The sequence below is a fragment of the Panthera onca genome, chromosome B2 (genome assembly GCF_046562875.1).
Source record: "Panthera onca isolate mPanOnc1 chromosome B2, mPanOnc1 haplotype 2, whole genome shotgun sequence".
Classification (NCBI taxonomy): domain Eukaryota; kingdom Metazoa; phylum Chordata; class Mammalia; order Carnivora; family Felidae; genus Panthera; species Panthera onca.
The window spans coordinates 105,308,269-105,335,249 of record NC_138343.1 but is presented as its reverse complement, the minus strand read 5'-3'; the positions used below and the strand labels follow the sequence as shown (position 1 = coordinate 105,335,249).

General features: G+C 42.9%; 2 protein-coding genes and 1 long non-coding RNA gene across 8 annotated transcripts in view; 1 reads left to right on the top strand and 2 right to left on the bottom strand.

Annotated features, from left to right (window-relative positions):
* Positions 1 to 7,092, top strand: part of ROS1 (ROS proto-oncogene 1, receptor tyrosine kinase) — a 118,496-nt gene extending 111,404 nt beyond the window's left edge. For 3 of the 4 annotated variants that reach the window (XM_060616493.3, XM_060616494.3, XM_060616492.3), the window contains exon 44: positions 551 to 7,092. In XM_060616493.3, coding sequence (XP_060472476.3) covers positions 551 to 861 — 311 coding nt within the window. In that variant the 3' untranslated portion in view covers positions 862 to 7,092. The remainder of the gene's footprint in view (positions 1 to 550) is intronic. The other variant, XM_060616495.3, reaches the window with a different exon arrangement.
* The window catches only part of LOC144616414 (uncharacterized), a 33,539-nt gene extending 16,996 nt beyond the window's left edge, over positions 1 to 16,543 (bottom strand). The window contains exon 1 of the long non-coding RNA XR_013555740.2: positions 16,360 to 16,543. This is a non-coding gene — a long non-coding RNA (uncharacterized LOC144616414). The remainder of the gene's footprint in view (positions 1 to 16,359) is intronic.
* A 2,380-nt stretch (positions 16,544 to 18,923) lies between these two features.
* On the bottom strand, positions 18,924 to 26,707 carry VGLL2 (vestigial like family member 2). Of its 3 annotated transcripts, XM_060616502.2 has the most exons (4): positions 26,416 to 26,705; positions 23,853 to 24,159; positions 21,345 to 21,866; positions 18,924 to 20,047 (listed from the first exon to the last, which is right to left on the bottom strand). In XM_060616502.2, exons 1-4 carry the CDS (start codon positions 26,494 to 26,496, stop codon positions 20,007 to 20,009), a joined length of 951 nt encoding a protein of 316 aa, XP_060472485.2. In that variant the 5' UTR covers positions 26,497 to 26,705; the 3' UTR covers positions 18,924 to 20,006. The 3 variants fall into 3 exon arrangements, with proteins under 3 accessions (XP_060472485.2, XP_060472483.2, XP_060472486.2); XM_060616500.3 differs by having other exon boundaries at positions 18,924 to 21,866; positions 26,416 to 26,707; XM_060616503.3 differs by lacking the exon at positions 26,416 to 26,705 and adding an exon at positions 25,123 to 25,873 and having other exon boundaries at positions 18,924 to 21,866.
* Between the last annotated feature and the right edge of the window lie 274 nt (positions 26,708 to 26,981).

Sequence of the window (26,981 nt, the reverse complement as noted above, 5' to 3'; positions counted from 1 at the left end):
ATTGTCTGTCTCCTCCCATCAGAATGTAAACCCCAAAGAGGGACAACTTTTTTTTGTCCATTCTTGCCTCATCGATACCTAGAACACAGCCTGGCATGTGGTAGGCATCTGATAAATATTATCTTAATAAATGACTAAATTACTTAATCTTTAATTTAAAGGGGGGTATTTTAGCCAGCGGGATGGAAACGTAAGCACTTCAGACAAAAAAGCCAACATAAGGGCACTTAATTCCTATCACCAAGGCGGTGACCTGTTCAGTTTGGTAGAGTTATCATCTCTGAGCTCTCACCACCTTTTACATATTCCTTTATTACATACAGCACACCTTGTCATCTATAGTAATATTTCTGCTCCTCTAGGAGACTATGATAGCTTCAAGGACAAGGAGCATGTCTTGCTTATTTTTGTATTCTCTTGGTGGCCCTCATAAATGCTTGCTGAGCCCATGCGTAAGGTTGGCATTGTTACAATTCCTGAACAGTCTGTATATTACAGATACAGAAGTCAAATAGATAGTAGCATAACTTTTACATTTTTTTTTTCACAGATGAAGATGGCAGTGTGATCTGTTTGAATTCAGGTGACGTTATGTCAGTTGCTTTAATGGAAGCCAAGAACCAAGAAGGGTTAAACTATATGGTACTTGCTACAGAGTGTAGCCAAGGTGAAGGAAATTCTGAGGGTCCTCTAGGCTCCAAGGAATCTGAATCCTGTGGTCTGAGGAAAGAAGAGATGGAACCACATGCAGACAAAGATATCTGCCAAGAAAAACAAGTGGCTTACTGCCCTCCTGGCAAGCCCGAAGGCCTGAACTATGCCTGTCTCACTCACAGTGGATATAGAGATGGGTCTGATTAATAGCTCTGTTTGGGAAATGCAGGGCTGAGATAAACACTCCCATTAAGTAGTTACTGAAAGAAAACCCTGGTAGAACGATAGCTGTTGTGGTAGTCCATGACTCCAAATTAACACTGAAAAGTTCCTGAATTCCTGAATTCTTGGTTCCAAGAGCCATTTGATTTCAACTTTGGCAATCCCCATAACAACTGCCTAACCTTCAGTAGAATTCTGACGTGAACCACTAAACATCGGAAAGCTTAGGAAGACTCAAGACTCTGGAAGGAAACTGCTCCCCTTCTCCCCTGAGGTCCCTTAGTCCATTGCTCACCCTTCAGTCTGGGCTGCACCAGAAGCATCTTGGTTAGATGGGGAGAGACCAAATAGCTATGTTTACAGACCTGAAGGAGGGGGATGAAGAGTGTGCTCAGGGGGCCGACTGAACTACAGATTATCCCCAAAGGATGTATATATATACATGAGGAAATGACTAAATAACTCTACATCTACAGAAGGAACCAGCATCTAGGACATGAGAAATCATTTGGAAAGCTATCACTATAAAATAATTGTCTTTATGACTACTCTAAAATACTTTGTATTTTGGAGGCTTGGAACAGTAGCTTCTACTGAGCATAGGACCATGAAGATCACTCTAAATCCTAAGGTTTAGCATTCCACGGACTTTGGGTTGTATAAAAATAGCTCTGTGACTGTGTGCTGCTATGGAAATTCGCTAATATCGAGAATCGTTTTTATTTGCCAAGTGTGTCTTACACATAAAATACTTATGATTACATTTAGTATCGAGTATCCTTAAATATAAATGACTATATGATGTTAATTTAAGCTCTGTGATTTTTAAAAATACATGAAATAATACATATCGAAATGAGAACTATTAAAAACATTTCTTCAGAGAAACACTCTGATTTGAAGCCAATCTTTTTTTTTTTTTTTTTTTTGCAGTTACCCACTTAAATCTGAATGCCTCAAGTACTCTAGCAGCAACATTAATGAAAGCATTCTGTTTGTTATTCCACTGCAGTATACAGGATGCTTGCTAGATGTAGAAAACACTTTGATTATAAAATTTGCTAAAAGCCACTCCTGGAAGAGGATCACCTATGCATCTCCACTTTGGATCATTTAGTTCATTTTGTAACTTGCTTACGGCCTGAGAAGCTGCACGGATAATTGGCTGTGTGGTGAGGAACACAGGGAAGTCAATGTGTGAGTTCTGTGGCGAACAGCCCCCAAATAAAGGTCCAGGATCTGTGGCCCCTGCTACATCTGTTATTCCACTGAACGGGGCAGGATATTTTCTGTCTAATCTTCTGATGTTCTAGTGGACATTTATCATTCTTTTTGATAGCCTGGCATATGACGCCCCTTCCCTTGTTGGAGGGTTCCTCCACCTTTATCTCCTGGGTGGGAGCTATGTTCCATTTGCTTCCCCAAGATCTCTTGCAGCAAGAAGGCAGGCATGTGACCCCCACCACTCAGACACCCCCACCACAAGCTTCTAAAACTGAGAGGTAAGGAAGCAAAGAAATAGGGACCACAGTGGTGGTTGGTGGCAATTGCAGCTGGTCTGATTCCTGGCATCCGGTGTCCAGGGCCAGGAGAGTCTGCAGAGCAAATCTGGAGCCTGGTGCTTCTAGCAGTCGGGGTAGCCAGATTAGACTGGTTCTGCTGTCTGTTTTGAGCCAGTGCTCCTGGCTCTAGTCTGGCTCTCAAGCCCTCTCTGGTGATTCTGTGAGTTACCCTCAGATCCTTTTAAGAAATGCTTTTCTTTTAAATCAACCAGAGTCTGTTTCTGTTGCTTGCAGCCGGGACTTTTGCTCCGCCAGTGGTATGGACCTTTATTTTGGAAGACACAAAGAAGTCAGAAGTGTATAGAAGAATTGGATTTTCAGTCCATGTGCATCACAATTTGGACAACAGAGAAATTCATAGAATGTCTGAGGGGATATCTTTTGAGAGAGAGACAGAGAGAGCGAGCAGGGGAGGGGCAGAGAGAGAGAATCCCAAGAAGGCCCTACACTGTCAGCATGGAGCCCAATGCGGGGCTCAAACTCACAAACTGTGAGATCACGACCTGAGCCAAAATCACGAGGCAGATGCTTAACTGACTGAGCCACCCAGGAAGCCCGTCTTACCTTCATTTTAAATTGTTCAAGGAAAAGAAATAATTCATAAGGAAGAGTGAGTTGCAAATGAAAAATATTGTTTGCAAACAACAACAAAACACAACAGAGAAAAACAGACTCATAATTATAGAGAACAAACTAGTGGCTGCCAGAGGGGAGGGGGGCAGAGGGAAATAGATGAAGGGGATTGACAGGTACAAAAAAGAAAAGAAATAAATATTGTTAATGATTTAACATTGCCAACTGGACAAAGATTTACCTAGATAAAATGAATATGTTGATATAATTCTGATGAAAATGCTTTACTTGAAACGCTCTTAAGACAAGAGCCTGTTCCTGGGCCCAGATGTGCTGTCTGTTGTTTACCCATACTGGTTTTGCCTGGCCTACTGGAACTCCTTACCTATTTTCTTCTTGTCTAAATCCCAGTCGTCAAGTAGGATCAGCTCATATTGCCAAGTTTTTGGAAGGGCTTGTCCCTAACTCCTTCTCTTCTCCCTTCTCAGAATTACTGTTGTCCTTCTCGTCTTCACATCTCATTTAGCAGTAACCAGATTTATTTCCATCCAATTTCTATGTATCTTACCAACTGGAATAAATTGCAAGCTCTCTGAAGTCAAGGTGATGTCTTTTAACCCTTTGTATCTTCTCTAAGCCAAAATAGGTGTTCATGTTTAATGGATTAATTGATTTTCTCATCACCCTTTTACAGCACATTTCATGACAAGTCTTTACTTGTAGCTTTTAGAAAGGATGCCAGAAAATTGGTCTAATGCCATGGGGGACTCAAGAGGATTCTTTTGATCTTGAGTCATCTCCTAAGACCTAGATAGAGTATAGAAGGTAGGAGACTGCTTTGTGGTTCAGATCAGACTTAGGCAAGTCCTGAAATTCTGGAAGCCCTTGAAATGATGGTGAACATATGCTAAAGGAGGCAAAAATTTATTTTACCACTATCAGTTTCTTCCCTGTCTCAAATGGCCTGTTCTTCTCATAATGGCCTTTATGAGTGTGGAATAAATGTTAAGGTGCTCTTGACTTCTGTTTGACCTTCTTTCCTTGGTAAAATGAAAAGCCCATCTAATTTTGCTTTTTACAGTTGATCAGGGCTACAGTACGCCTGAACCAGATGACCTATCCCAATCCTTCCAGGCTTCTTCACAATCAGCAGAAGAATCAAGGGGCCAAAATATACCACCCAAACTCTACTGTAAATATTTTAGGGTATTTCCTTTCAACTTGTTTTGTTTCCTTCCTCCATGTGAGCTTATGTTCTTGGCTGAAGTAGTTCTATCTCTTCTGTTTTTGCTTTTGTTTTTCATTTAACATTACTGTGTATGCTCTCCCCTTACAGTTTTTTTTTTTGTAAATGTTTCTAATGGCTCCATAAAATCTCTTAGGATGGATATGTTGTGGTTTATTGCTGCCTTGTAGATCTGCTCATTCATTCATTCACTCATTCAATATTTTTTTGTTTATTTATTTATTTGAGAGAGACAGAGATAGCACAAGTGGGGAAGGGAGAGAGAGAGATAGGGAGAGAGAATCCCAAGCAGGCTCTGTGCTGCCAGTGCAGAGTCTGACGCAGGGCTCGAACTCACGAAACTTTGAGATCATGACCTGAACCAAAACCAAAAGTCGATAGTTAATCTACTGAGCCATCCAGGCGTCCCACATTCAATATTTTTTGAGTGCTTACATATAGCAAGCATTGTTATAGGCACTATACTAGAGTAATAAACGAAGCAAAGTCTCTGTCTTGATGGAGATTATGTTCTAGCATTCTAGCTGGGGGAGAAGACATAATGAGTAAACCAAAACATATATGACAATACACTAAAAGTGTCTTACACCATGGTGAAGTGGAATTTATTCCAGAGATCCAAGGATGTTTCAATATCCACAAAGCAGTCAATGTGACACACAACATTGACAGAATGGAGGATAAAAATCATATAATCATCTCAATAGATGCAGAAAAAACATTTGACAAAATTTGACATCCATTTATGATAAAAACTCACAACAAAGTGAGTATGGAGGAAATGTACGTGAACATAATAAAGACTATTTATAGCCAGCCCACAGCTGGCTCATACTCAATGGTGAAAAGCTAAAAGCTTTTCCTCTAAGATCGTAAACAAGACAAGGATGTCCACTCTCACCACTTTTGTTCAACCTAGTATCGGACGTCCTAGCCAGAACAATTAGTCAAGTAAAGGAAATAAAAGGCACCCAAATTGGGAACAAACAAGTAAAACTGTCACTGTTTGCAGATGAGATGATATTATATATAGAAAACACTAAGTACTCTATCAAAATACTGCCAGAACTAATAAACAAATTCAGTAATGTTGCAGGATACAAAAATCAATACACAAAATCTGTTGTGTTTTTTACACTAATAACAAACTATCGGGAAGAGAAATTCATGCAATTTGCAATTGCATCAAAAAGAATAAGATACCTAAGTATAAATTTAGCCAAGGAGGTGAAAGACCTGTATATTTAAAACAAGACATTAGTGAAACAAACTGAAGAAGACATAAATAAATGGAAAGATATTCTGTGCTTAGGGATTTGAAGAATTTATATTATTAAAAATATCCATATTGCCCAGAGCAATATATAGACTCAATGCAATCCCTATCAAAATTCCAGTGGTATTTTTTACAGCACAAACAATGCTAAAATTTGTGTGAAGCCACAGAACTCCAAATACCCAAGGAAATTTTAAAAAAGAAAAAATCTGGAGGCATCATGCTTCTTACTTTCAAACTATATTACAAAGCTATAGTAATTAAAACAATATGATAGTGGCACAAAACCGGACACATAGATCAATGGAACAGAACAGAGAGACACACATACATGGTTGATTAATTGATGACTAAGAAGACAAGAACATACAATGGAGAAAAGACAGTCACTTCAATAAAGGTGTTAGGAAAATTGGACAGCCACATGCAAAAGACTGGAACTGGACCACTACTTACACAATGGATTAGAAAATGGATTAGAGACTTGAATATAAGACCTGAAACCATAAAACTAGAAGAAAACATAGGCAGTAATCTCCTTGACATAGGTCTTGTTGATGATTTTTTGAATCTGACACCAAAAGCAAAAGCAACAAAAGCAAAAATAAACAAATGGAACTACATGAAAGTATAAAACTCCTGGACAAAAAAGGAACCCATCAACAAAATGAAAAGACAACCTATTGAATGGGAGAAGATTATTGCAAATTGTATATCTGATAAGGGGCTAATATCCAAAATATACAAAGAACTCATACAGCTCAATAGCTCAAAGACAATCTGGGTAGAAGAATTTGCAATGACATGGATGGAGCTAGAGGGTATAACTCTAGGCAAAATAAGTTAAAGAAAGACAAATACCATATGATTTCACTCATATGTGGAATTTAAGAAACAAAACAAATGAGCAAAGGGCAAAAAGAAAACGAGACAAATCAAGAAACAGACTCTTAATTGTAGAGAACACACTCATGGTCAACAGAGGAGAGGGGGTAGGGGAATGGGTGAAATAGGTGATGGGGATTAAGGAGGGCACTTGTCATGATGAGCACTGGGTGCTGTACGGAATTGTTGAATCACTATATCGTATGCCTAAAGCTAATATAACCCTGGATATCAATCAACTGGAATTAAACTAAAAACTGAAAAAATGGGCAGAAGATCTGAATAGACATTTTTCCAAAGAAGACATATACAGATGGCCAACAGGTACATGGAAAGATGGGAAATCATTAACCATCAGGGAAATGAAAATCAAAACCACAGTAAGATATCATTTCTGTTAGAATGGCTATTATCAAAAAGACAAGAACAAGTGTTGGCAAAGATAGGGAAGAAATGTAACCCTTATGCACTGTTGATGGGGATGTAAGTTGGTACAACCCCTACGGGAAAGGGTATGGAGGTTCCTCAAAAAATTAAAAACATAACTACCATTTGATCCAGCAATTCTCTTCTGGGTATTTATCAGAAGAAAACGAAAACACTAATTGGAAAGATGTATGCATGCCTTGTTCAACGCAGCATTACTTACAATAGCCACGCTATGGAAAGAACCTAAATGTCCATTGCCATTTATGGTAACATAGATTGACCTTGAGGGCATTATGCTAAGTGAAACAAACCAGACAGAGAAAGAAAAATATTGTACGATCTTTCTTTTTTTTTTTGTTTTAATTTTTTGATCTTTATTTTTGGAGAGAAGGAGAGACTGAGTGTGAGTGAGGGAGGAATAGAGAGAGAGGGAGACACAGAATCCAAAGCAGGCTCTAGGCTCTGAGCTGTCAGCACAGAGCCCCATGCAGGGCTTGAACTCACAGACTGTGAGATCATGACCTGAGCCAAAGTCAGATGCTCAACTGACTGAGCCACCCAGGCGCCCCTGTACGATCTTTCTTATTTGTGAACTCTTAAAAAAAGAAAAAGAGAGAGAGAAAAAAAACTCAAGCTCATAGATACAGAGAACAGATTGGTGTTTGCAAGAGGTGGGAGTGAGGAACCAGGAAAGATAGTGAACTGTTTTGCGGGGGAGGGGTTTAAAGAAATTGAATAAGATTTTTTTTTTTTTTACAAAAGTGTAATTTTTCAAAAGTAAAAAGGGAATGAGGACTAAAAGGAAACAAGTTTAGCAGTAAGGATTTTTTTAAATGAAAGAAAAATCTAAGAATGTACACTTGATGATAAGATGGGAAATAAGTTTGACTTGAATTGATATCTTATACCATATTGAGGAGAGTAAAAAACTAAAAATAAAAGCATTACATATCAAAAGAACATTTTCTTCCTGATATTATAGCTGCCTGTATGGTCTACTTTTTTTTTTTTTTTTTTTTTTTTTTTACCTTTCCTCTGAATGGCAAGGTAACAGACAGCAATAGTAGAGAGAAGCAGCAGAAAATAGCTGAGAGTGAAAAAGAGAGGTCATATTATTATTCAACTCAATTATTTGATTTACTTTAAAAAACACCCTTTAAAACTGTCCTTTTATGTGTTCAGTATGTTCTCCTTAAGGTTTCATATTGGTCAATATTCTGAGGCAGAGAACAGATTCCACTCTAGACAATTTTGAGTAAAAGGATTTATTACAGCATGTCAGATGGCTTTTCAGAATTGAGATGGTTGAATAGAACTCTGTAGAATGAAATTCCAGAATCTATTTCCAGGTCTGTACCGCAGAACCAGGCTGCTAAAGAAGCTGCTTCTCTTACCATGATCAGGAAACTGCTTGTCAAATCCGGAGGCGTCCCTTCTTATGCATATAAACACAGGGCTTCCTCAGTCGGAGCTGCTAAATTAGCTGCAGTTATTGGTTCTGGAACAACATCGCTCCAATCAGGAAACTTCCTGTAGCAAAATCAGGAAGCTTCAGGGTCCCACATCATGCCACTTTTTCTAGAATTAAGAAACCATTTCTGCCAAATCAACAAGCCTTAGAGACAGAGTGTGGCAGCAGAACTTTGCCACATTTGCTAGAACACCCATTGATAAAATATGTGCCCAACATCCCATTTATCTCAGCTCAAATTTCAAGTGTCATGTGATTGCCTCTGATATAGAACCTGAATAAAACCTGGATCACCAGCTGAGCATGAATTGGAGAAACATTTGTTTTAGCTTTTGGCTCTCCACAGAAAAGGGAAGTCACAAGAGAAGAAAACTGGATTACATATTCTGAGCCAAACCTCCATAACTACATTAGACTTCATTCTAACTTCTCCCCATTCATCTTTGAAAAATTCAAACTGTTTTTTGTTGTTATACAGAGAATTATATTTTTTGTCCATTTTGAGCATAGTCCCAATAGTCTAGAACATTCCTACTATAAGTAAGTGCTTAATAAATATCTCTTTTATTGTATATGTATGTGTGTGTGTGTGTGTGTGTGTGTGTGTGTGTGTATGTGTGTGTGTATGTGACATATATGATATGTCAGAGAATGTTGAGTGCTAATAGAACTATGAATCAGGGGATGAGACATAGCTAGAGGGAGAGAAAGTGAGGGCAGTTGTTATTTTATGTATGATAGCCAGGGAAGGCCGCTTTGATAAAGAGATACTTAAAGACCTGAAATAAATAAAATAGTAGCCATATGACTATATCATAGAGGGAAAAGCAAATTCAAAAGCTCCCTGAAATGGAAGCCTGCGTGGCCCGAGAAAGAAATAGCACCAGGGTTGGGGATGACTTGAAGGAAGAGGGTGTGGGGCTGGTGGTTACATCATGCAGGCCATGGTAAGCCATTAGGAGGACTTTGGTCTTTTCCCTGCATGTGATAGAAGACGCGGAAGAGTTCTGAGCAAACAAGAGCTATAGCGTGACCTAGGCTTTGAAAGGATCGTTCCAGATGTGTGGAGAGAAGTCTGAGAGTAGGGTGGGCCTTAGAGGTAGAAGCAGCAAGATCAGCTAGAATCTATGAGCCAGCAGGCAAGAGATGATGATGACTTGGCCGTGAAGGTGATGAAGCAGCGGTGAAAGTGACGGAAGTGGTTGCCTTTGGGTTTTTGGAAGGCTTCGCTGGTGAATTCGATAGAGGGTACAGGAGAAGAAAGCTTACGACGTTAACCTGAGCAGTAGGAAGAATGGAAGTTGTCACTTACTCGGGTGCGGGAGGCTGCCGGAGAGCCGATCATGTTGAGAGGTGGGGTGGCGAGCAGAGGTTCAGTTGGGGTGTGTTCGCTCTGAGATGGTTGTTAGATATCTCTGGGGAGAGGCTGAGTGTGCAGGTGGAGAGGGATGAAGGAGGGGGGACTCGGGGTCAAGAGTTGTCAGTATGTACAGAACGTTGAGACTAGCCAGGAGACTGGCTCAGCTCAGCCAGGGCCTCATGTAAATAAGAGAGAACATCTAAGCATGAGGCCAGAGTCACTCCATATTTAGATATTAGGGAGCAAAGGAAAGACTAGCAGAGACTGAGAAGGAAGACTCAGAAGAGTAGTATGAAGATCAAGAAAGTGGAATCCTGGAAACCAAGTGAAAAAAATGTTTGAAGAAGGATGGAATTATGAACTGTGTCAAATATTATTGATAAGGAAGGTAGCCTTATGGACCAGCTTGTCCAGGATAGTCCCCCTGTATGCCTTCATCCTCGATTAATTACTACCAGTGTCCCTTTCACGCTTGAAAGTGATCTTGTTCAGACCATAAATTGTATGGTGCCCTGTGGCGGACGTGGAGGTGTGCTATTTGGATCATCTTTCAAGAGAACCTGCTATCGGGAGCATGGCTAATTGACACCTCCAGCTGCTGTACTTTCAGACCTACTGTGACATTTATGCCAGGTCATGCTTCCCTCAGGCCATTTCCCTCCAATGACTGAATACGGAGGAGTGCCAAAAATGTGCCATTCCTGCCCAATGTGGACGTTACTGGCCGCTAACCGGCCATTTTGACTTGGGGACTTTCAGTTCAGCTGAGACTTTCCCAGAATTGTACTGTAATCGGAGGTTCTTTTCTATCCCATCCTCCTTTCTCTCTCTCCTTGAAAGGTGTCAGGCCAAGTGGGAACCTCTGAAACTCCGGCCCTCCTAGTTTCCCTCCCCTGGCCGAGTCGAAACAAAGTCAAATAAAAAGTCAAAACCCAGCGGATGACAGCGGTTAGTGCCATCATTAAAGATCTAAAGGTTGCAGGGTTCAAGGTTTCTGTCGTATTGCTATTTAATTCACCAGAGGTCCTACAGAAACTGCATGGCTCCTGGAAAAGAACAAGCATACCCAGAGTTAAATCAAATAGAGCTCCAATTATAGTTGCTCTGCCAGATGTAGTATCTTTGCTAAGACATATTAATAAGGCCTCCAGCACGTGGTATGTGTCTTGGCATCTGCTTATCAGAAAATCATAACTGGTGTATCACCCTATTGATGAGACAGGTAAAAGGATTACTGAGAACTGATCTTTAGATTTAGACATAGGGAGCTAACCGATGGCCTTGACTGTTGCGTATGTAGAGTAAACTTAGAGTGGGTAAAAGGAAAATGAATAAGTAAATGGAGAGAGCAAGAAGATGACTCATGTCAGGTGTTTTGTCATTTAAAGGGAACAGAGAAATAACTGGAAGGAGATGGGGTTAAGGGAGTTTTTTGTTTTGTTTTGTTTTCGTTTTTATAAAGGCAGGAATATTGCAACCCGTTTTGTATTAGTGGGAATGATCCAGTAGAGGGGGCAGACTGATGATACAGGGAGAAGAGACGGTAATTGTTGAAGTGATGTCCTGAGCACAAGGAGTGGGAAACAAGCGAAGAAAAATGATATTTGACCCTAACTGGCTCCTACTAAAAGTGGTGAGCTCCCCACTCCTTTTAACAAAAGGATTTTCTTTACCGAAGCAGGCTTCCAGATAGTTTTCCTTTCCTTTTCTTTTTTTTTTTTAAACTTTTACTTCAAACTTCAGCTGAACTTATATTTTTAAATTCACTTGCACCTAATAAAATATAAAAAATTAATGCAATAATTTGAGTGTGTTTTTCACAAAATAATTGGTGGTACCTGCCCAATGTATTTAATATCTAGTTAAGGAGGTAAAGAATATTACAACTCAAGGGTGAATGGGATGATCTTTAGGGTTACCGCAACCTCTTAAATTCTGAACTTTTGTCCCAAGAGATTAGAAAATAAATGCCAAGTGAATGTCACAGACATTAGGTGGGAAGAGTCCTGATAAAGATGAGAATACTCACCGGGTCTGGGGTGGAGACAAGGCTGCACAGAAGAGGCAGAACTTGTTAGACTTTGGAGAAGAGATAACATTTGGGTAACAGGGTAGTTAGAGTGAAGGTTTTCTAATACAGCAGGAGGTAGGAATTCACAAGGAATTTACAATTCCATGGAAGTGTGGAATATGATAAAACATTGCAGACTGCTCTAACCCAGAACAGTCAACTAGAGTTGTGTTTAGGTACTGTTAATTTCTACATTGTGCATTGTTGAGCTGAAGGTGAGTTTGATGTCCTCCTGAAAACTGAGACAAAGTAGCTCTAACTTCATTCTGAGTGTTGCTATGGATACACAGGACAAGAAAGCACAAGAAGTAGATCAGAAAATGAAAAGACAACATACAAAGTATTTTCTCTCATGTCACTTGTAGGACTTTTCTGTTTATGTTAAGGAGAAAAAGAATAAACGGTGTGTAACTGAGTTCAAATTAGAAATTCCTCTAATAAAGGAGGTGACAAAAATTAAATATGGACTCTAAAATAGCAGTAAGAAATGTTCTCATAAGCTTTTAGGACCCGAAAAATTACACACTATTAAACTGTGTAATTTTGTTTTATTTTAACATTTAATGTATTGCCCTTATTGCTGTTCTGTAACATAGGGAGATTCAGTGGTACCTGTATTTTCTTTTTTCTCCCAAGACCTAAAGACTATGTTAACTTGCGGCCTGATACATTTTGTGGCTGGGAAGCATTGTTTATTTTTCCTTTTTAGTTCCAATACATTTTATACCTCAGGCAAAAAAGGGAGATGGCAGTATCCCAGTGGTGGATTTAAAAATTTTTGGATCATATTTATAATAACACCACTCCTTAAATATCAAATAACCAGACATCTCAAACTTCAATGCAAGATGAAGGTGTCAGTATTAGTAACTTTTATTTATTAACTGCATAGTTTGGAACTGTTAAACATAAAATTGTGAATAATTTTCCTTCTCACCAATTCCAATTGAATACAGTTTCATTGTGGTTTTCCCTCGGGGTATAAATCTGACATTTCCCTAGACTCTTCTGTTATTCCTTTAAAAAAGTGTAAGCAAAGGGCGCCTGGGTGGCTCAGTTGGTTGAGCGTCCGACTTCGGCTCAGGTCATGATCTCAAGGTTCGTGAGGGTTCTGTGCAGACAGCTTGGAGCCTGGAGCCTGCTTTGGATTCTGTGTTTCCCTCTTTCTCTGCCCTTCCCCCCTCTCACGCTCTGTCTCTCTCTCTCAAGAATAAAACATTAAAAAAAACTCTCTTTTTAAAGTGCAAGCAAAAAAAATGTGTTCTTAGAAGTCTTTGACAAGGAAGAACAAATATCATAAGCTCTATTCTGTATGTTTGTTACCAAAATCTGTCCATCAGTTTCTGGGTATGGAGGAGAAATTGCCTGAAGTAAAAACAGGATTTCACACTCCACCAAGCAAGGTGGGATAACACTAATAATACAGAACCTTTAGGCAGTGCTTCTTAAGATATCAGAACCTCCATAAAAAAAAGCAGGTACAATATAAAAAAAAGTCATATGATACTAGATGAAAAACATCGATCATTTTGTGGGATGCATAACACATTGCGTAAAATGTGGTAGATGAAGAAAAAAAGAAATACTATTGCACCTAGTAAAACTAAACAGCAGCGACAACAAAATACATATTTTTGTTTTCCATCCCATTTCATGATAGTGCCATTATTGGCACAGGGCCAGTAACGTAGTTGCCAAAAATAAGGGCAAGGCTATAGCAATGAGAATTAGCTGGAAAAGAAATAAGCTTATGACATTCCCATTATTATAATTGTTGATTTGAGCCATTGTGTGTTTGAAATTTTAAGATGTGTTATTTGCTTTGCCCGAGTGAGAACTATTTTTATTTCAAGCATTCTAAAGAAGTTTCTAAATTATAAGAGTATTTTACTAGTTGTAAACACACATAAAGACCAAAGCATAGATCCCATAAATAAATGTTGGTAAAAATTTCTACCTGGTAACTAGGTCATGAGAGTCACACAAATATTGATTAGGAATCAAAACATTTTAATTCTTTAGTTTTGTTTTCCAAAAATTTAGTTTACCTTCAACCTAAATTTCCTTATATGTAATAATTATATATTTATTGATTTATACGGTTTGGGTAGGAATGGATGGGTAGGAAATGATGATGACAGAGGAGGACAGTTTGAACAAAATGACTTTAGCCATCTGAAATAGTGGGAGATAAGTAGAACCAGAGATCACCAGGATTTTATAAGAACACAACAAAAGAATAAAAAATCTGCTGCTGCTCTTTCAGGAGGAACTGAATGAGTTCCAGTAAGGCATTGGAAGTGTGGACATCTTATTTTTGTTCTATAGGACTGGGTTCTGTAAGAGTATATTGGAAAACTCCTAGAGGTACTCTAACTTGAGGTAGATATGACATTAATTTGTGGAGAACTTGAGATTTTTCTCTTATTGAGTTAAACTTGTTTCTTTTAAGTGAAAAACTCCAAATAAAGGTTAACATTTTACCCAAGTACTAAGTGTCCTAGTAAATTTGATATATATATATATCAAATATATATATCTATCAAATATATATATCAAGTATATATATATCAAGTATATATATATCAAGTATATATATATCAAGTATATATATATATATATATATATATATATATATATATATTTCTGTAAATATGTTCCTCTAAACAGTAATACTTTGGTAAAACTATTTTACTCTGAACACAATACTTTGGTGAAACCATTTTACTCTTTCCTCCTAAAAGAGAATCTGTGTCTTCTTAAAGTGAGGTTGGATTAGCAGAATCCCTTCTGCCAACTCTGCCCGAGGCCACTCTGCCTAGACTCAATGTTTATGCTGGGGTTCAGGTGAAGGCTGGAAACAACTGGGAGCTGTTCCTGAAGGCTGCTTTGCCTTTTTAGGGTATGAGGGTCTCTCTGTTTGGGATAACGTGATTGACAGCTCCACTCCAGCTCCAATTAGCACTCTATAATTTATTAGCTTCTGCTTTCAGATTATGCGTTAACTTTACAAATATTTCAGCCACGGAACCAGCAGCTATCAAGTGTCTCTTTCCTGATCCAGCCCTCTGGGGCTGGAGTGAAATACAAGGAAAGAGCGGTACAGTTGGTCTGTCAAGTGAGAATAATCATTTGTGTCTGTGCCTGTCTGAGGGCACGGTGTCTCTGATTTCCCTTTAGGCCTGCATCAGTGTGTGTGTGTGTGTGTGTGTGTGTGTGTGTGTGTGTATGTGTGTGTGTGTGTGAAAGAGAGAGAAAGATTTGTAGATAGATTCTGTTGTGAGGAGACCATATTTATATTGTTAGAGTTTAATTTATTCATGGGGAAATGGGAAATTTATGTTTGCTTAACCATGTTGCTTGTATAAATGTCAAAACTTCAGTTATGTATAAACAGCAAATCTAATAATGATACTGCCTTCAGGACATTTATTCCTTTACTCCAGATTTTAGGAATATGTAATAAATAATGAATAATATTAATTCCTAAAAGTCTTGCAAGGAAAATGGAATATATAGAGTATGAACTTTGATAAGTATGATCAAAATGTGAATTATTTGCAGGTATATTATTAACAGAGTTAATGCAATTTTTTTAAACGTTTTTTTAATTTATTTTTGAGACAGAGAGAGACAGAGCATGAACGGGGGAGGGGCAGAGAGACAGAGGGAGACACAGAATCGGAAGCAGGCTCCAGGCTCTGAGCCATCAACCCAGAGTCCGACGCGGGGCTCAAACTCACGCACCGCGAGATCATGACCTGAGCCGAAGTCGGACGCCTAACCGACTGAGCCACCCAGGCGCCCCAGTTAATGCAATTTTATAAACGAATCTTAGTTTTTTTGGTTTCATTTATTTTTTTTTAAAGTTTATTTATTATTGAGAGAGAGCACGACTGGGGAGGGGCAGAGAGAGGGGGAGAGAGAGAATCCCAAGCAGGCTCCATGCATGGAGCTCTAGTTGGGGCTCAGTTTCATGAATGGAGAGATCCTGACCTGAGCCGAAATCGAGAGTTGGTTGCTTAATGGACTGAGCCAACGAGGTGCCCCTGGTTTCATTTATTTTTAAAGTCTTTGCAAATATCTTTCAACTTTTCTTTAATGCTTTGACTATAAGAATTACATTTAAAATGGAATTTATAGAGGGGCGCCTGGGTGGTTCAGTCTGTTAAGCATCCAACTCTTGATTTCGACTCAGGTCATGATTTCAACGTTTGTGAGTTCAAGGCCCATGTAGGGCTCTGCGCTGTTAGCTTGGAGCCTGCTTGGGATTCTGTCTCTCCCTCTCTCTGCTCCTCCCCTGCTTGCTTTCTCTCTGTCTCTCTCCCAAAGTAAATAAACTTAAAAAAAAAATTAAAGTGCAATTTACAGAAAAAGCATTTATATGGAAAGCAGTTTGTCTAAGTTGTATTAATTTTTTTTTATCTCCTCCAACCCCACAGTAATCAATCGCTACGTGTTAAAAAAAAAATTCTTGTTTATTTCGATAGGAGGGTTATGGGTGTCTGCACATGAAGGCAGGGTTTATGATTCTGAGCAAACTGGAGGTTAAATTGACCTTAAGAGTTGTTTCCTCAGATAAAAATGAGCACAGAAAGTGCAGTACTTACCCAGAAAGAGTGTCAAGAGAAGCCTCCAGTCAGGGGATCTAAGTCCTCACATCCACCACCTCTGCCCTCCTTCCCATCCAGGCCCAAATCAATCTTAAGTCATTGCTAGAATTTGCCACATATTGAAATAGAACTTCAAAGGGGGAAATGAGACAGGCTGGAAACTCCTTTTAAACTAAAGGAGTAGAACAGATAGAGTTCCCTGAAGCTGGGTGACTGAGTTCTCAGCCAGAGGGCAATCGGCAAAAGGATTACTTGGTGGCGCAGAGCTGTCTCTCCCCTTTTCATCACCTCTGGCTCAGCGGAGGCCAAGCGCGGAGGGAAGAGTGCGTGAGGAGGCCGCCAGTGCCAGCGGGGATGAGGGGAGCAGAAGCTTATCTTTCCCTCGGGCTCCCAACCAGGTGTAACACGTGAAAACGTCATGTTTGCCTTGTCTCCTGTCATCTTTCATTCCCTTGAATGTCCTTGTGTCAACCACTAGTTTGCCTTCTCAAAGCTGCATCATTTCATGAAAATTTATCACAGGCATGGGAATTCGTATTTTGCGTGGGTTTGGTGGGCCTACCGCCTGTCAGTCAGGACGCTTCTTTCACCGAGGTTCTCTTTGATGCTCTTATTACACGGACAGAATTATTATAGTTCTAGGTAATTGCGCATTTCTACTTTGGGAACATGCAACACGGAGGGAAATGCTGTGACCCGTGTGTCCTATGTGCCAGGTCACTGGAGTCTGGATGGTCTGTTCAGGACTGCCCCAAAGGCCAGTTCCAGTGAATGAGTCTCCTCACCGGCAACCTGATATTCAGGTCAGATGCAGCTCAGGAGAGAGGTTTAAGTAACCAGGGGCCCGTGGCTGGGAAAGTGCTCCCTGTGGGTTCTGATCAGAGATCCTGTGAGCGCTGTCGCAGTGGGGCAGGGGCACAGCCTCTTCCAGTGGGGACACTTGGAGACCATGTCCAGCAAAGAACGCACTACCGTGCTTCCTTCCCTAACTGCATACTCAGCGGCAAATTCTAAAAAGCGAGCCGGAACTTAATGAATTTTATTTATGCTTGTAAATACCAGTGATCCGTGCCAATGGAACATGGATTAAAAAAATCCACAGAGAAGTCCAAAGTTAATTTTAGTTATTGCTTCAATGTCCAAACCTCAGGCTAACTCTGACACGACTTGGTCGGGTTGGGTGTGAGGAGCTTCAGAGCAGTAAAGTCTGGAAAATACCGAAATGAATTAATAAGAGAAGCAATAATAATTGCCTCCTGGAGGAGAATGGAAATCTGCCTCTGACTGAATGGTCTATAGTTAGTATCATTTGATGAAAGGGTGTGAAAATGTCTTAGGATAGTTCCTTTGAGACCAGGGATTTTGTAAGTTCTATGATGTGTCATCCTTGGCTGCCCTGCCTCCTTCCCTTCCTTATTCATCTACTGTGGAGGGCAAAGTGGACCCAAAGTTGAGCCACTGAAGACAAATTAGAAGAGGGCAAGTAGTAGTTACTGCAGTGGGTTGGAACCCTGGCTCTGCCATTTAATGGCTGTGTGACTGGGCAAATTATGTTTCCTCTGTGAGCCTCTGTTGTCTCATCAGTAAGAAGGGGATCATGATAATAAATATAACATAGAATTGTTGTGAGACTTAAATGAGTTAACCTGCATGCAAAGCCCTCAGACCAGTGCCCGAGAAACAGCATTAGTTGTTATGAGTGTTATCACATCTGGGCAGCATGACCAGAGAGTACCTTCTGTATGAGCAACACCAGCGATAGGTTCTTGTGATGACCATAATGATGGAAAGAGGGGCTGGGTAACTCCCCTAAGCCGTACACTGAGTAGGGTCTCTTACCGCCCCAACTCCTGAGATGATCATCCAAGATAAATTTGTTTCTCACGTTACAATGGAGGTCAATGTTTGAACTCATCCTTTTATGTTTTTACAGCGTGCAAGGGCAATTGGAACATAACACAAAATCTCTCCCTTGGGCATTTTAGTGAATGAAGTGAATGAACGCAACTTTAGCATCAAGAGAAAATTAAGAGAAAGACCACTAATTTCTTAAATAATCTCTCTCTCTTTCTCACTTTTCCTTTTTTTTTTTCTTCCTCCTGGTAGGTTTGGTTTCGTAGCCTAGCTTATTAAAATATAATAAAACCAATATTCCCCAAAACACTTTTTAACTGAATACTGTCTTAAGAGTTTAGAATTTACGAAGTAACAATAATAATAAAGGTGTACCTGACTGAATGGTGCACAGGTAGCCTTTTCAGCATCATCTCTGCTTTTAACCCAGTGAATGCTGACAGGTAAGCCCTGGGCTTCCGTGGGCCACAATTTTCTCATTTGTGAAACAGAGGTGGGCTACCTAACTTCTCACCTCCAGGGTTGATGGGAAGTGGAAAAGAGTTATCAGCTTTCACAGAATGGCACACACTTAGGAAAAACACAGAGCACTCTACATATAAAGTAATGGTACTTACTGACATCAGATTGTACTACTATAAATTATTTTATTCTACTGGAGAAAGACTAGGACATTTATTTTCTTCTTATGGAATAACACAGTTACCTTGTAGTAAAGAGACATCTTTAATGTTTGTTCCTTCTTCCTCATCACCTTCAATTTTGCCCACGCACAGACCCCTTCCCCTGTCCCAAAACTGAAGTGCCCAAATCATGACCATAGAGACTGAGAGGAATATTCGAGGTATTAGAGACTCCATGGACATTTCTTCCCCTTGTGGTGATTCCTAGTTCTTCACAGAGACAGTTGGGGAACTCTTGTTGCTTCTTTTCATCCAGAGGAGGATAGAAGGAGAGGCAGAATTTGTGGGAGAGAAGGCAGAGAAGGGTTTCTTCTTTCATCGCAAAACGTTCCTCGTAAAAAATATGATATATATCTACACACACACACACATATAAAATACATCCAGTGCAATTACAATTGTTGTGCCAAACACTGGGAAGTGCCACCTTGGTCGATGTATTTCTGGAGTTTTAAACAGTTGTCCTACAACAGCTGCATTTCAGTAAGACTTGGGCAGGTGGCTCCAGATAAGCCACTTGCCACTCACATTTAGGCTGAGGCTTCCATGTTCACAGTCCAAAGGAAAAAAGTGTCTTTGTGTCTGGAGTGGGTATTGCAGAGAGGGAGCTGGCAGGAAGGGAACTGGAGGCTATGAGGTGAGGAAGAAGGAATTGGCCTCTTTTACTTCTCTACCACAGTCTTTGATGCAAATACAAATACATTTCAAATGTGAGGATACTGACATCCGTAGTGCTACGGCCACACTACTTAATGAAATAATTCACATCAGCATAAAAAATATTCACACCAAAAAGTCTCTTTTTTTCCTCCTCTTTCCAAGAAAATTTATGACATCGTATCATCTAAGTGACCTCACCGCAGATATTTCCAGTGATGTGCCCAAAAGTCATTCAACATAATTCAGTCTTTGGATCTGCTCTTTCCACAGAAGGAATTATGGTTTGACAATATTTCTGTAGATGTGTGTTTTGGTTTTCCCAATACACGGAGAGGTTTGAAGTCTCTGCCTTCCCCCATGTCCTCATCCATGAAGTGAGAGGCACAGATGCTGAGCCTCCACGGCTGGTCAGAAGGGAAAGGGAAGGGGAAACCCTGGGTCAGCAGATCAGCTCAGGAGGGATGCACCACAGAGGGAATAGCGACGAGCTGCAAACCAAGATCAGAAGCTGTTACAAACCCACTCGATTTCAGCTGAGTGCCATCAAGTGCGCTATGCAGAGACCTACAGGGAAGAAGGTGGGCTGTCTAAAACCAGTACAGATCCTTGCTTTTGTCGTGAGGCTGCAAACCTGAAAACAGAGAGAAAACAGAGAGAGAGAGAGAGAGAGAGAGAGAGAGAGAGAGAGAGAGAGAGAGACACGGAGAAGCAAAACAAGAGAGGGAGAGAGAAGGGGTTGGGGACGGGAAGGCACAGGTATTTAAGGAAAGAGAAAGACAAATGCCACAGTTTTATTGCAAATGTCACAGAATTCATCTAAAGGGCATGAATGAAAGCAAAAGCAAAGCAAACAGAAATGTCAAATCTTCACCTGAAGGAAGGGCGAGTGGGCAAGACTACAAGCCAATGATTGCATTTATAATATAACCATTTTTTTTGGTTATGCCCTAAAAGTAAAGCAAGCAGACGAGTAAACCCTTATTTGAATGTACCTTTCAAATTCAACTCCTTAAGTCAGAAATTCAGTATTGTCATTAAGAGCACATTCTCCTTAAGTTTTACATTTTAAGACACCTATTTAATTGGCGATTAAGTTGATAACAAAATCATATTTTCCTTTCCTTATAACTGTCACCAGGAGACAGTACCCCCCCCCCCCCAAACTTTAGAAGATTATGAACTACACTCTGAGCAGGTCCTCTAGATCAGCGCTGTCCAATAAAAACACAATGGGGGCCACAGGCATAATTCTAAATTTTCTAGCAGCCACATTGAAAAAGAGTAAAAAGAACCAGGTGAGAATGAATCTTCGCAATATATTTTATTTAACCCAGTATGTTCAATATGCAACGTGTCGAAAGTATTTCAACATGCAGTCAACATAAAAATACCAGTGAGATGAATTTCACATTCTTTTTTGGTACAGTTTTGAAATCCAGTGTGTATCAGGCACGTAAGCACATCCCAGTTTCTCCTGGCCACCTTTCAAGTGGCTAGCGGCTACAGGATTGAACAGCGCAGAGCTATAGAACCTTTCCAACAAATTTATTTATTATTTATTTATTTAAATTTAATTTGTGGGGGGAAAAAAGCCTACTTTCTCATTCTGCCCACACCGATGACACGGGGTCATCTGTTTACTGAAGCACAACCCTGCCATGCAGACCCCTGGGCCACAAGGTCACTGGGGTCTCCAAGGAGAACTAAGGGAGGTCCGGGGCTCAACCCAGGGTCGGACACAGGGCAGGAGGGGTCCGGGGAGGCCAAGGTCCCTCTCCCGCTTACCTGAGTCCACGCTGAGTCCCAGACCCTGGGCCACGTCCCCCGCGGGGCTCGCGAAGGGTCCCCCGGGCGCGGCCCACGCTGCGCCGGTCGGCTCGCCCTTGGCGGAGAGCTCGCAGGGCGGGCTGCCGGGCGCGGGCGCCGGCGCGGGCGCGAGGCGGGCCGGGCGCCCCGAGGCTGCCGGCATCAGCAGCGGCCCGTAGCGCGGGTCGAAGTGCGGCGCGTAGACCTCGTGCACGGCGGCGGGCCGCGGGTAGGCGGCGGCCTGGGCGCCGAGGGCGCCGCCCAGGGCGTAGGGGTGGTGCGGGTGCGCGTGGTGCGGGTGCGCGTGGTGCCAGGGCTCGGCCGCGCCCTGGTGCAGGTGGCCGTGCAGCGCGGCGGGCGAGTAGGGGTCGGCGGCGGCGAAGGGCAACTCCGAGTGCGCGGTGGCCAGCGGGCTGCCCAGCGGCGCGGGCACCGGAGCCTGGTACGCGCTGTTCCAGAAGGAGGCGGGGAAGCTGCGCTGGCTCATCGGGAAGGAGCCGTCTGCAGGCAGGCGAGGCGGAGGGGAGGAAAGGAAGAGAGGAGCGCGTCACCGCAGGTAGATGGAAGCGGGAGCGCTGAACGCGCCAGGCGGGCAAAGTGCGGGCGAGCCGCGGCCGGGAGCCGACCCGCTGCCCGCCCACGGGGGCGGCGTCTTTCGGAGGCGGATGCACCCTGCGAATTCGAGGTCGAGGCACCGCAAAATGGGAGAAACTCCTTGGGAAGGAGGGCGGCTTCCTCGGATTTCGCAGACGCGTTTCCAGCGCGGAAACCCCAGAATAGGCTGGGAGAGGCAGAGCGGTGAGACACCCCTCTGCAGTTCCAGTTTTGGGGCGCTGGGAGCTTCCTCCACTGCGGGCTGCGCCGCCTCGGCGGCTCCGGGGCAGACACGGCCTCCCATTCCCAACCCGCAGCCTCTCTCCCTCCTAGTTAAAGATACCTCTTCCCGCTCTTGGTCGGCAGCCTAGAGATTTCACTACCCCCTCTCGCGTTTCACCCTGCCCAGCTCCAGAAAATGTGCCCCTCCAGGGCCTCTGATAGACTGGAAGTCCATCGACATATTTCGAAGTCTTGCTATTATTAGCCTCCTTTCTAGAAACCTTCTTTCAAATATTTTTTTCCAAGAACTCAAGCAAAAGAGTAAACTAGACTTACTAAAAGGGCAGCTGTATTATTTGCAGAGGGACACAAAGGGACAGATCTTTTACGTTTTAATTAATAATATTTGTTCGTTAAAGTGTGGACGCCAGGAATAATAATTATTATTGCCAGTATCACTGTTGACCCCTAGTGCCTGGAGGCATTTTTAAGAGAACAGCATTTAGGTCAAATGTGTTGCCTTTAGTGGAAGGGGAGGGAATGAAAGATTTAATCCTAGGGACCTGTACTGAGCATCTCCTCTGGGGAAGGCATCTGCAGAACATTCTAAAGAATTAAAAATTAAAAATGCATTCTAAGTGGTGAACTGTCTTCCTGTTAAAAATATTTAGGCAACTGGAGAATAAAAAGAATGTTCTGTGTTCAAAACTCATGATTTGGGGATCTTATCTAGGCAAGGCTTGCACAAACTGTCAGACACTCTTAAGAAAAAAAGGGAGGGTAGGGGTTGTCATTTCCCCATAAAATGTAATACTTGTGTTCCTTTTTACAGCAAAGTCTTCGTTTCTCAGCTTGGTACACATCAAGAATTAAGTTTAGTGAGAAAGTTTGTTTCCTTGTCCTGGAAATTAAAGGAGATTGAGATTTCAGAATGGAAGGGAGATTTAGTTGACTTGTCCAATAAATCATTGTCCCAGGCTAGAGAAAGCAGTGCTTTGTGAGAAGGGTAGAATAAAGAGGGGGTTGTGTTTGGGGAAAATCCTTAGAGATGTTTCAGCTGTACCTAAATTTTTATTTCTTTGGTACTTTAACTTTCTTTCTGAAAGCATACGGACGGTTTAGGAGACATCCTTCAGCAGGTTTTGCTGACAGTGGTGTCTAAGACTTTTTTCTCTGGGCAAATTTTCAGGAACTTACAAGTGCCCTGTAAGTTGTTGTAGGTGCAGATCTCCCTCAGGGCTTGGGAGAGTGTTGGAAACCTCACATTTCCGCAGCACATTTACACACAGTTTTCTGTTTGCTGAACAGCCATCTCCAGGGATAGTTAAGAGGGCAGGTATCATTCTAATTTTAGAGACCAGTAAATAGAGTGACCTCAAAGAGGTTAAGAGACTTGCCCAAGGTCATGTTGCTAGGAACTTGGTGGAGCCAGCACGAAACCCAGGACTCCCAATTCCAAGGCTGGTGGTTTTTCTAGGTCGCTGCTCTACTCTGCTCTGCCTCTGCAAGGAGAGGTCTTTCTTCCTTCCTTTTACTTACTCTCCCCACATGCCCATCCTCAACTCCTCTGACACCTAGGATTCCTTCAGCTGCCTTCCCTCGAGCCTCTGTGGCTGGGCCCCAGACTGAGAGGGCTCTCTATTTGCCCCTAGAAGTGGGCCCTTTACTCACCCCGCCAGGGCCCCGAGCTCCTGGGTGCTTTGCTGCTTGTACAGCTTGGGGAATAGCTGCTAGGCTGGCTCAGGGCTCTGCTGAAGTGCGCATCCACCACAGAGCTGATGTCTCCCTGAAAATAGGTGAAGAGGACGCAGCGGGAGTTGATGTACTCTGCCTCTGGTGGGCGCTCTTTCTCTGGGCTGCCTTCTTCCTCTTTTATGCTGGCTGGAGTTTGGCTGGAAAAGGAGGAGCTGCCGCTGCTGTTGCTGGGGCTGGCGTTGCACTCTTGGGCTTCCTGCATTTTGGAGTAATAGGCTAGTTTCTGCTCAAAGAGAGAAAGAATAGAGGAGTCAGCTTCAAAAGAGATGGCAAATTGGGGTCAGATCCCTAAGGTATCCAGGGGAAAACTGACATTCATGCATAAGCCCCTGTGCTCAGTAACTTTTGCGAGCTTCTTGACAGGCAGACTGCCTTTCTTGGTGTCTCTGTCTCCCCAGAATCGCCGCTAGACCACACGGAAAGCTCTCTGAAGGTGTCAGGGTAAAGGTCCCAGAAGATGCCTAAGCAGCCAGGATATAAGCAGAGTTTGACCGCAGAGCCAGGCTCAGGGCAGATGTATTTTTAAAATCCGGCTCCAAGGGTGAAGGGCATCCAATTCCAGTTCGGGCCTGATTGTCCCCTGCTTAAGAATCCAAGGTAGATGCACAAGATGCAAGACTTTAAGCATCGTTGTGACAGAGCACGAAAACACCAAAATCCACTCTGTGCAGCCAGGAATGTGAATGAAGAACTGTGAAGAGGTATGAGGTAGTTCTATTTGGGAAGGAATCATGTGGGGTAAAAACGTGGAATGACATCCTGACATGAATCATTTAAATAAATGCAAGTTGATATTTGTTTGGTCACCCATAAAATGTCCACTTAAGAGTCTAGCTCAGTTTTGAAAGAGGTCTTCTTTTGAGTAAGGAAAAACCTGAGCACTTCTGCCTTCACCATCTCTATGCACATTGGGGAAACAAGTAATAAAAGGGAGAGAAGAAGATCTTGGCTGTGAGGTTGAGTGAATTATGGCTGTCTGGTAGCGATTTTAAAAACCAAGTGTGGTTGCTGAAATATTTTCTTAGAAGTGAGCAATGGACTGAATGCAGTGTTAAAGCATTTATGCAGGGAGAGATGGCCTCAAAGCGGGCTGATCATACAAAGATGAACGGAGATCTTAATGGAATAGATTATTGGTCCAGGGCCAGGGAGGAGAAAGGACCAAGCAGACAGAAAATCAACCCACCTCTCCTCTTTGCAATAGTCACAGCCTGGGAAGGAACCATCTCAGACACTGAAGCCAAAAGACTGTAGTTATTTAGCAATATCACCACTTTCACCACATTCCCGCTTGGCTTATAATGAGGGACTCTGAGGATTCCCCAAATGAATATTGTGAGACTAAACAAACTCCCTGGATGGCAAGTTTAAAAAGGGGGGAGGTAGAAGGAAAAAAGCAAAACGCAAAACCTACTCCTTCCATCATTAATTCAGCAGGAAATTTTCGAATAGACGTTCCGAATTTGCAAGCAAAATGGGCAAAAACTTGGACTAGGGGTCCGGATGTACTGCTGTCTCTCTGAAGCAGGGGTCCAAGCCCTCACTTTGAAATCTGCTTGGGACCCCTACGGCCTCCTGGGTGTGTGAACTTACTCTTTTACTGGACTACGGTCCTCAGTTTTTACTACACTAGCTGAGGAAATGGGGAGAAAAACTAGTCGCCCAGACTCAGCTCGGAGAAGAGGGAAAATGGAATAATTAAAGGAAACTTCAAGAGTTTGCCCAATTGGGGTTAAGTGGTCTTCTTACAGGTAACCACTGTCCTGTGGAGAGCAGGACAGCCTGATGCAGCTACTCAGCCTCAAGAAAAGCGAAAAGAATATTATCTTTGAAGCCCTCCTCTGCCAGGTCAACTGCACCCCAATAATAATCCCCAGAACTTTGCAGAGCAAAGATGATAAAACCCATGCTTTTGAGCAGTTCTCTTTGTAACGAATTCTCTGGTTCCAGAATTAATTGGCCTGATCCCTTGAGAATTTAAACGGAATAAAGTTACTCCTTAGATAAGCTTGCAGGGATGAGTGGCCAGATCTTTGCATTTCAGACAGAAAGACAGAGGCACAGGCAGGTCTTTGCTTTTGTTCTCTTGTCACTCTCACCTTTGAGACCAAAGTTTGGTTTTCCCTGCGTGAGCGTTGATCGCAGCTCCCCTTACCCCGCACCGAAGAATCTGGAGTCCGACAGACTCTAAGGAGGCAATTCAGCTCACACGAACCTCGTCTGATTGTTCCCCGGAAGGACGGGGCACGCATTAACAGGGCTTAGCTGCTTTCCCGGGAGCGCAAGTGGACACGCTAAAGGGTTAGCTCAAGCGACCGTGTGGCAGCGCCGGCAATCGCCGCATCCCCGAGGCTCCCGCCGCTGGTAGGACGCCCCGGACCCGTGCGGAGGCGTCCCGGACCTCGGGGTACAGGCGGTGCTCTAGGCAGCGAGGGCGCGCCACCCGTCTCCGAGGTCCCGGCCCGGGGGAGACACGTACCTGGTGGTAGGGGGTGTAGGCGGCTGCAAAGTAAGGCTGGGGAGGACCATAGACTTGGTACATAACATCCAGACAGCTCATGGCTCCCCGCAGCGGAGACGGCTAAGTATTTTATCATCAACTCTCGGTCGGTGGAGCGCAGGGATGCTGCATGGGCGGCGCTTGGGCTCGAGCTCCCGAGTCATCTGCGGGCGGAGCGGTGGGCAGCGCGCTCCGCGGCTCGGGATCCCGCTCGCTCGCAGGCTCCCTTCCCACCCGGCAATTTCAACCCGGACGCTGCTCCGGGACAGAAGCGCCGGTGCTCCCGCTAGTGGGCATTTAAACCCCACGCCGGGGAGGCGTGCTGACGCCACTCTGGGCCGCGGAAGGGGGAGGGGACCGTGGGGGGGGGGCGGGGACCGGGGGCCAATAGGGAGTCGGGGACCGGGGCCGAGGGGCTACCGAGGTGTTTCTCGGGGCTGCCCGGCGGCGAGCTGGGGGCCAAGGGTACCGCGAACGGCGCACCCCCGAGCTTGAGGCCGGAAGCTTTGCACCGCGAGGAGTAGGACTCTCAGGCTAAACCGAGA

Coding starts and splice junctions, on each gene's coding strand:
- VGLL2 (XM_060616500.3), bottom strand. CDS start 26,496: ATGAGCTGTCTGGATGTTATGTACCAAGTCTATGGTCCTCCCCAGCCT. Junction 24,160..26,415: donor CCTACACCCCCTACCACCAG/GTACGTGTCTCC, acceptor CTCTTTGAGCAG/AAACTAGCCTATTACTCCAA. Junction 21,867..23,852: donor GAGCTCGGGGCCCTGGCGGG/GTGAGTAAAGGG, acceptor GCCTGCCTGCAG/ACGGCTCCTTCCCGATGAGC.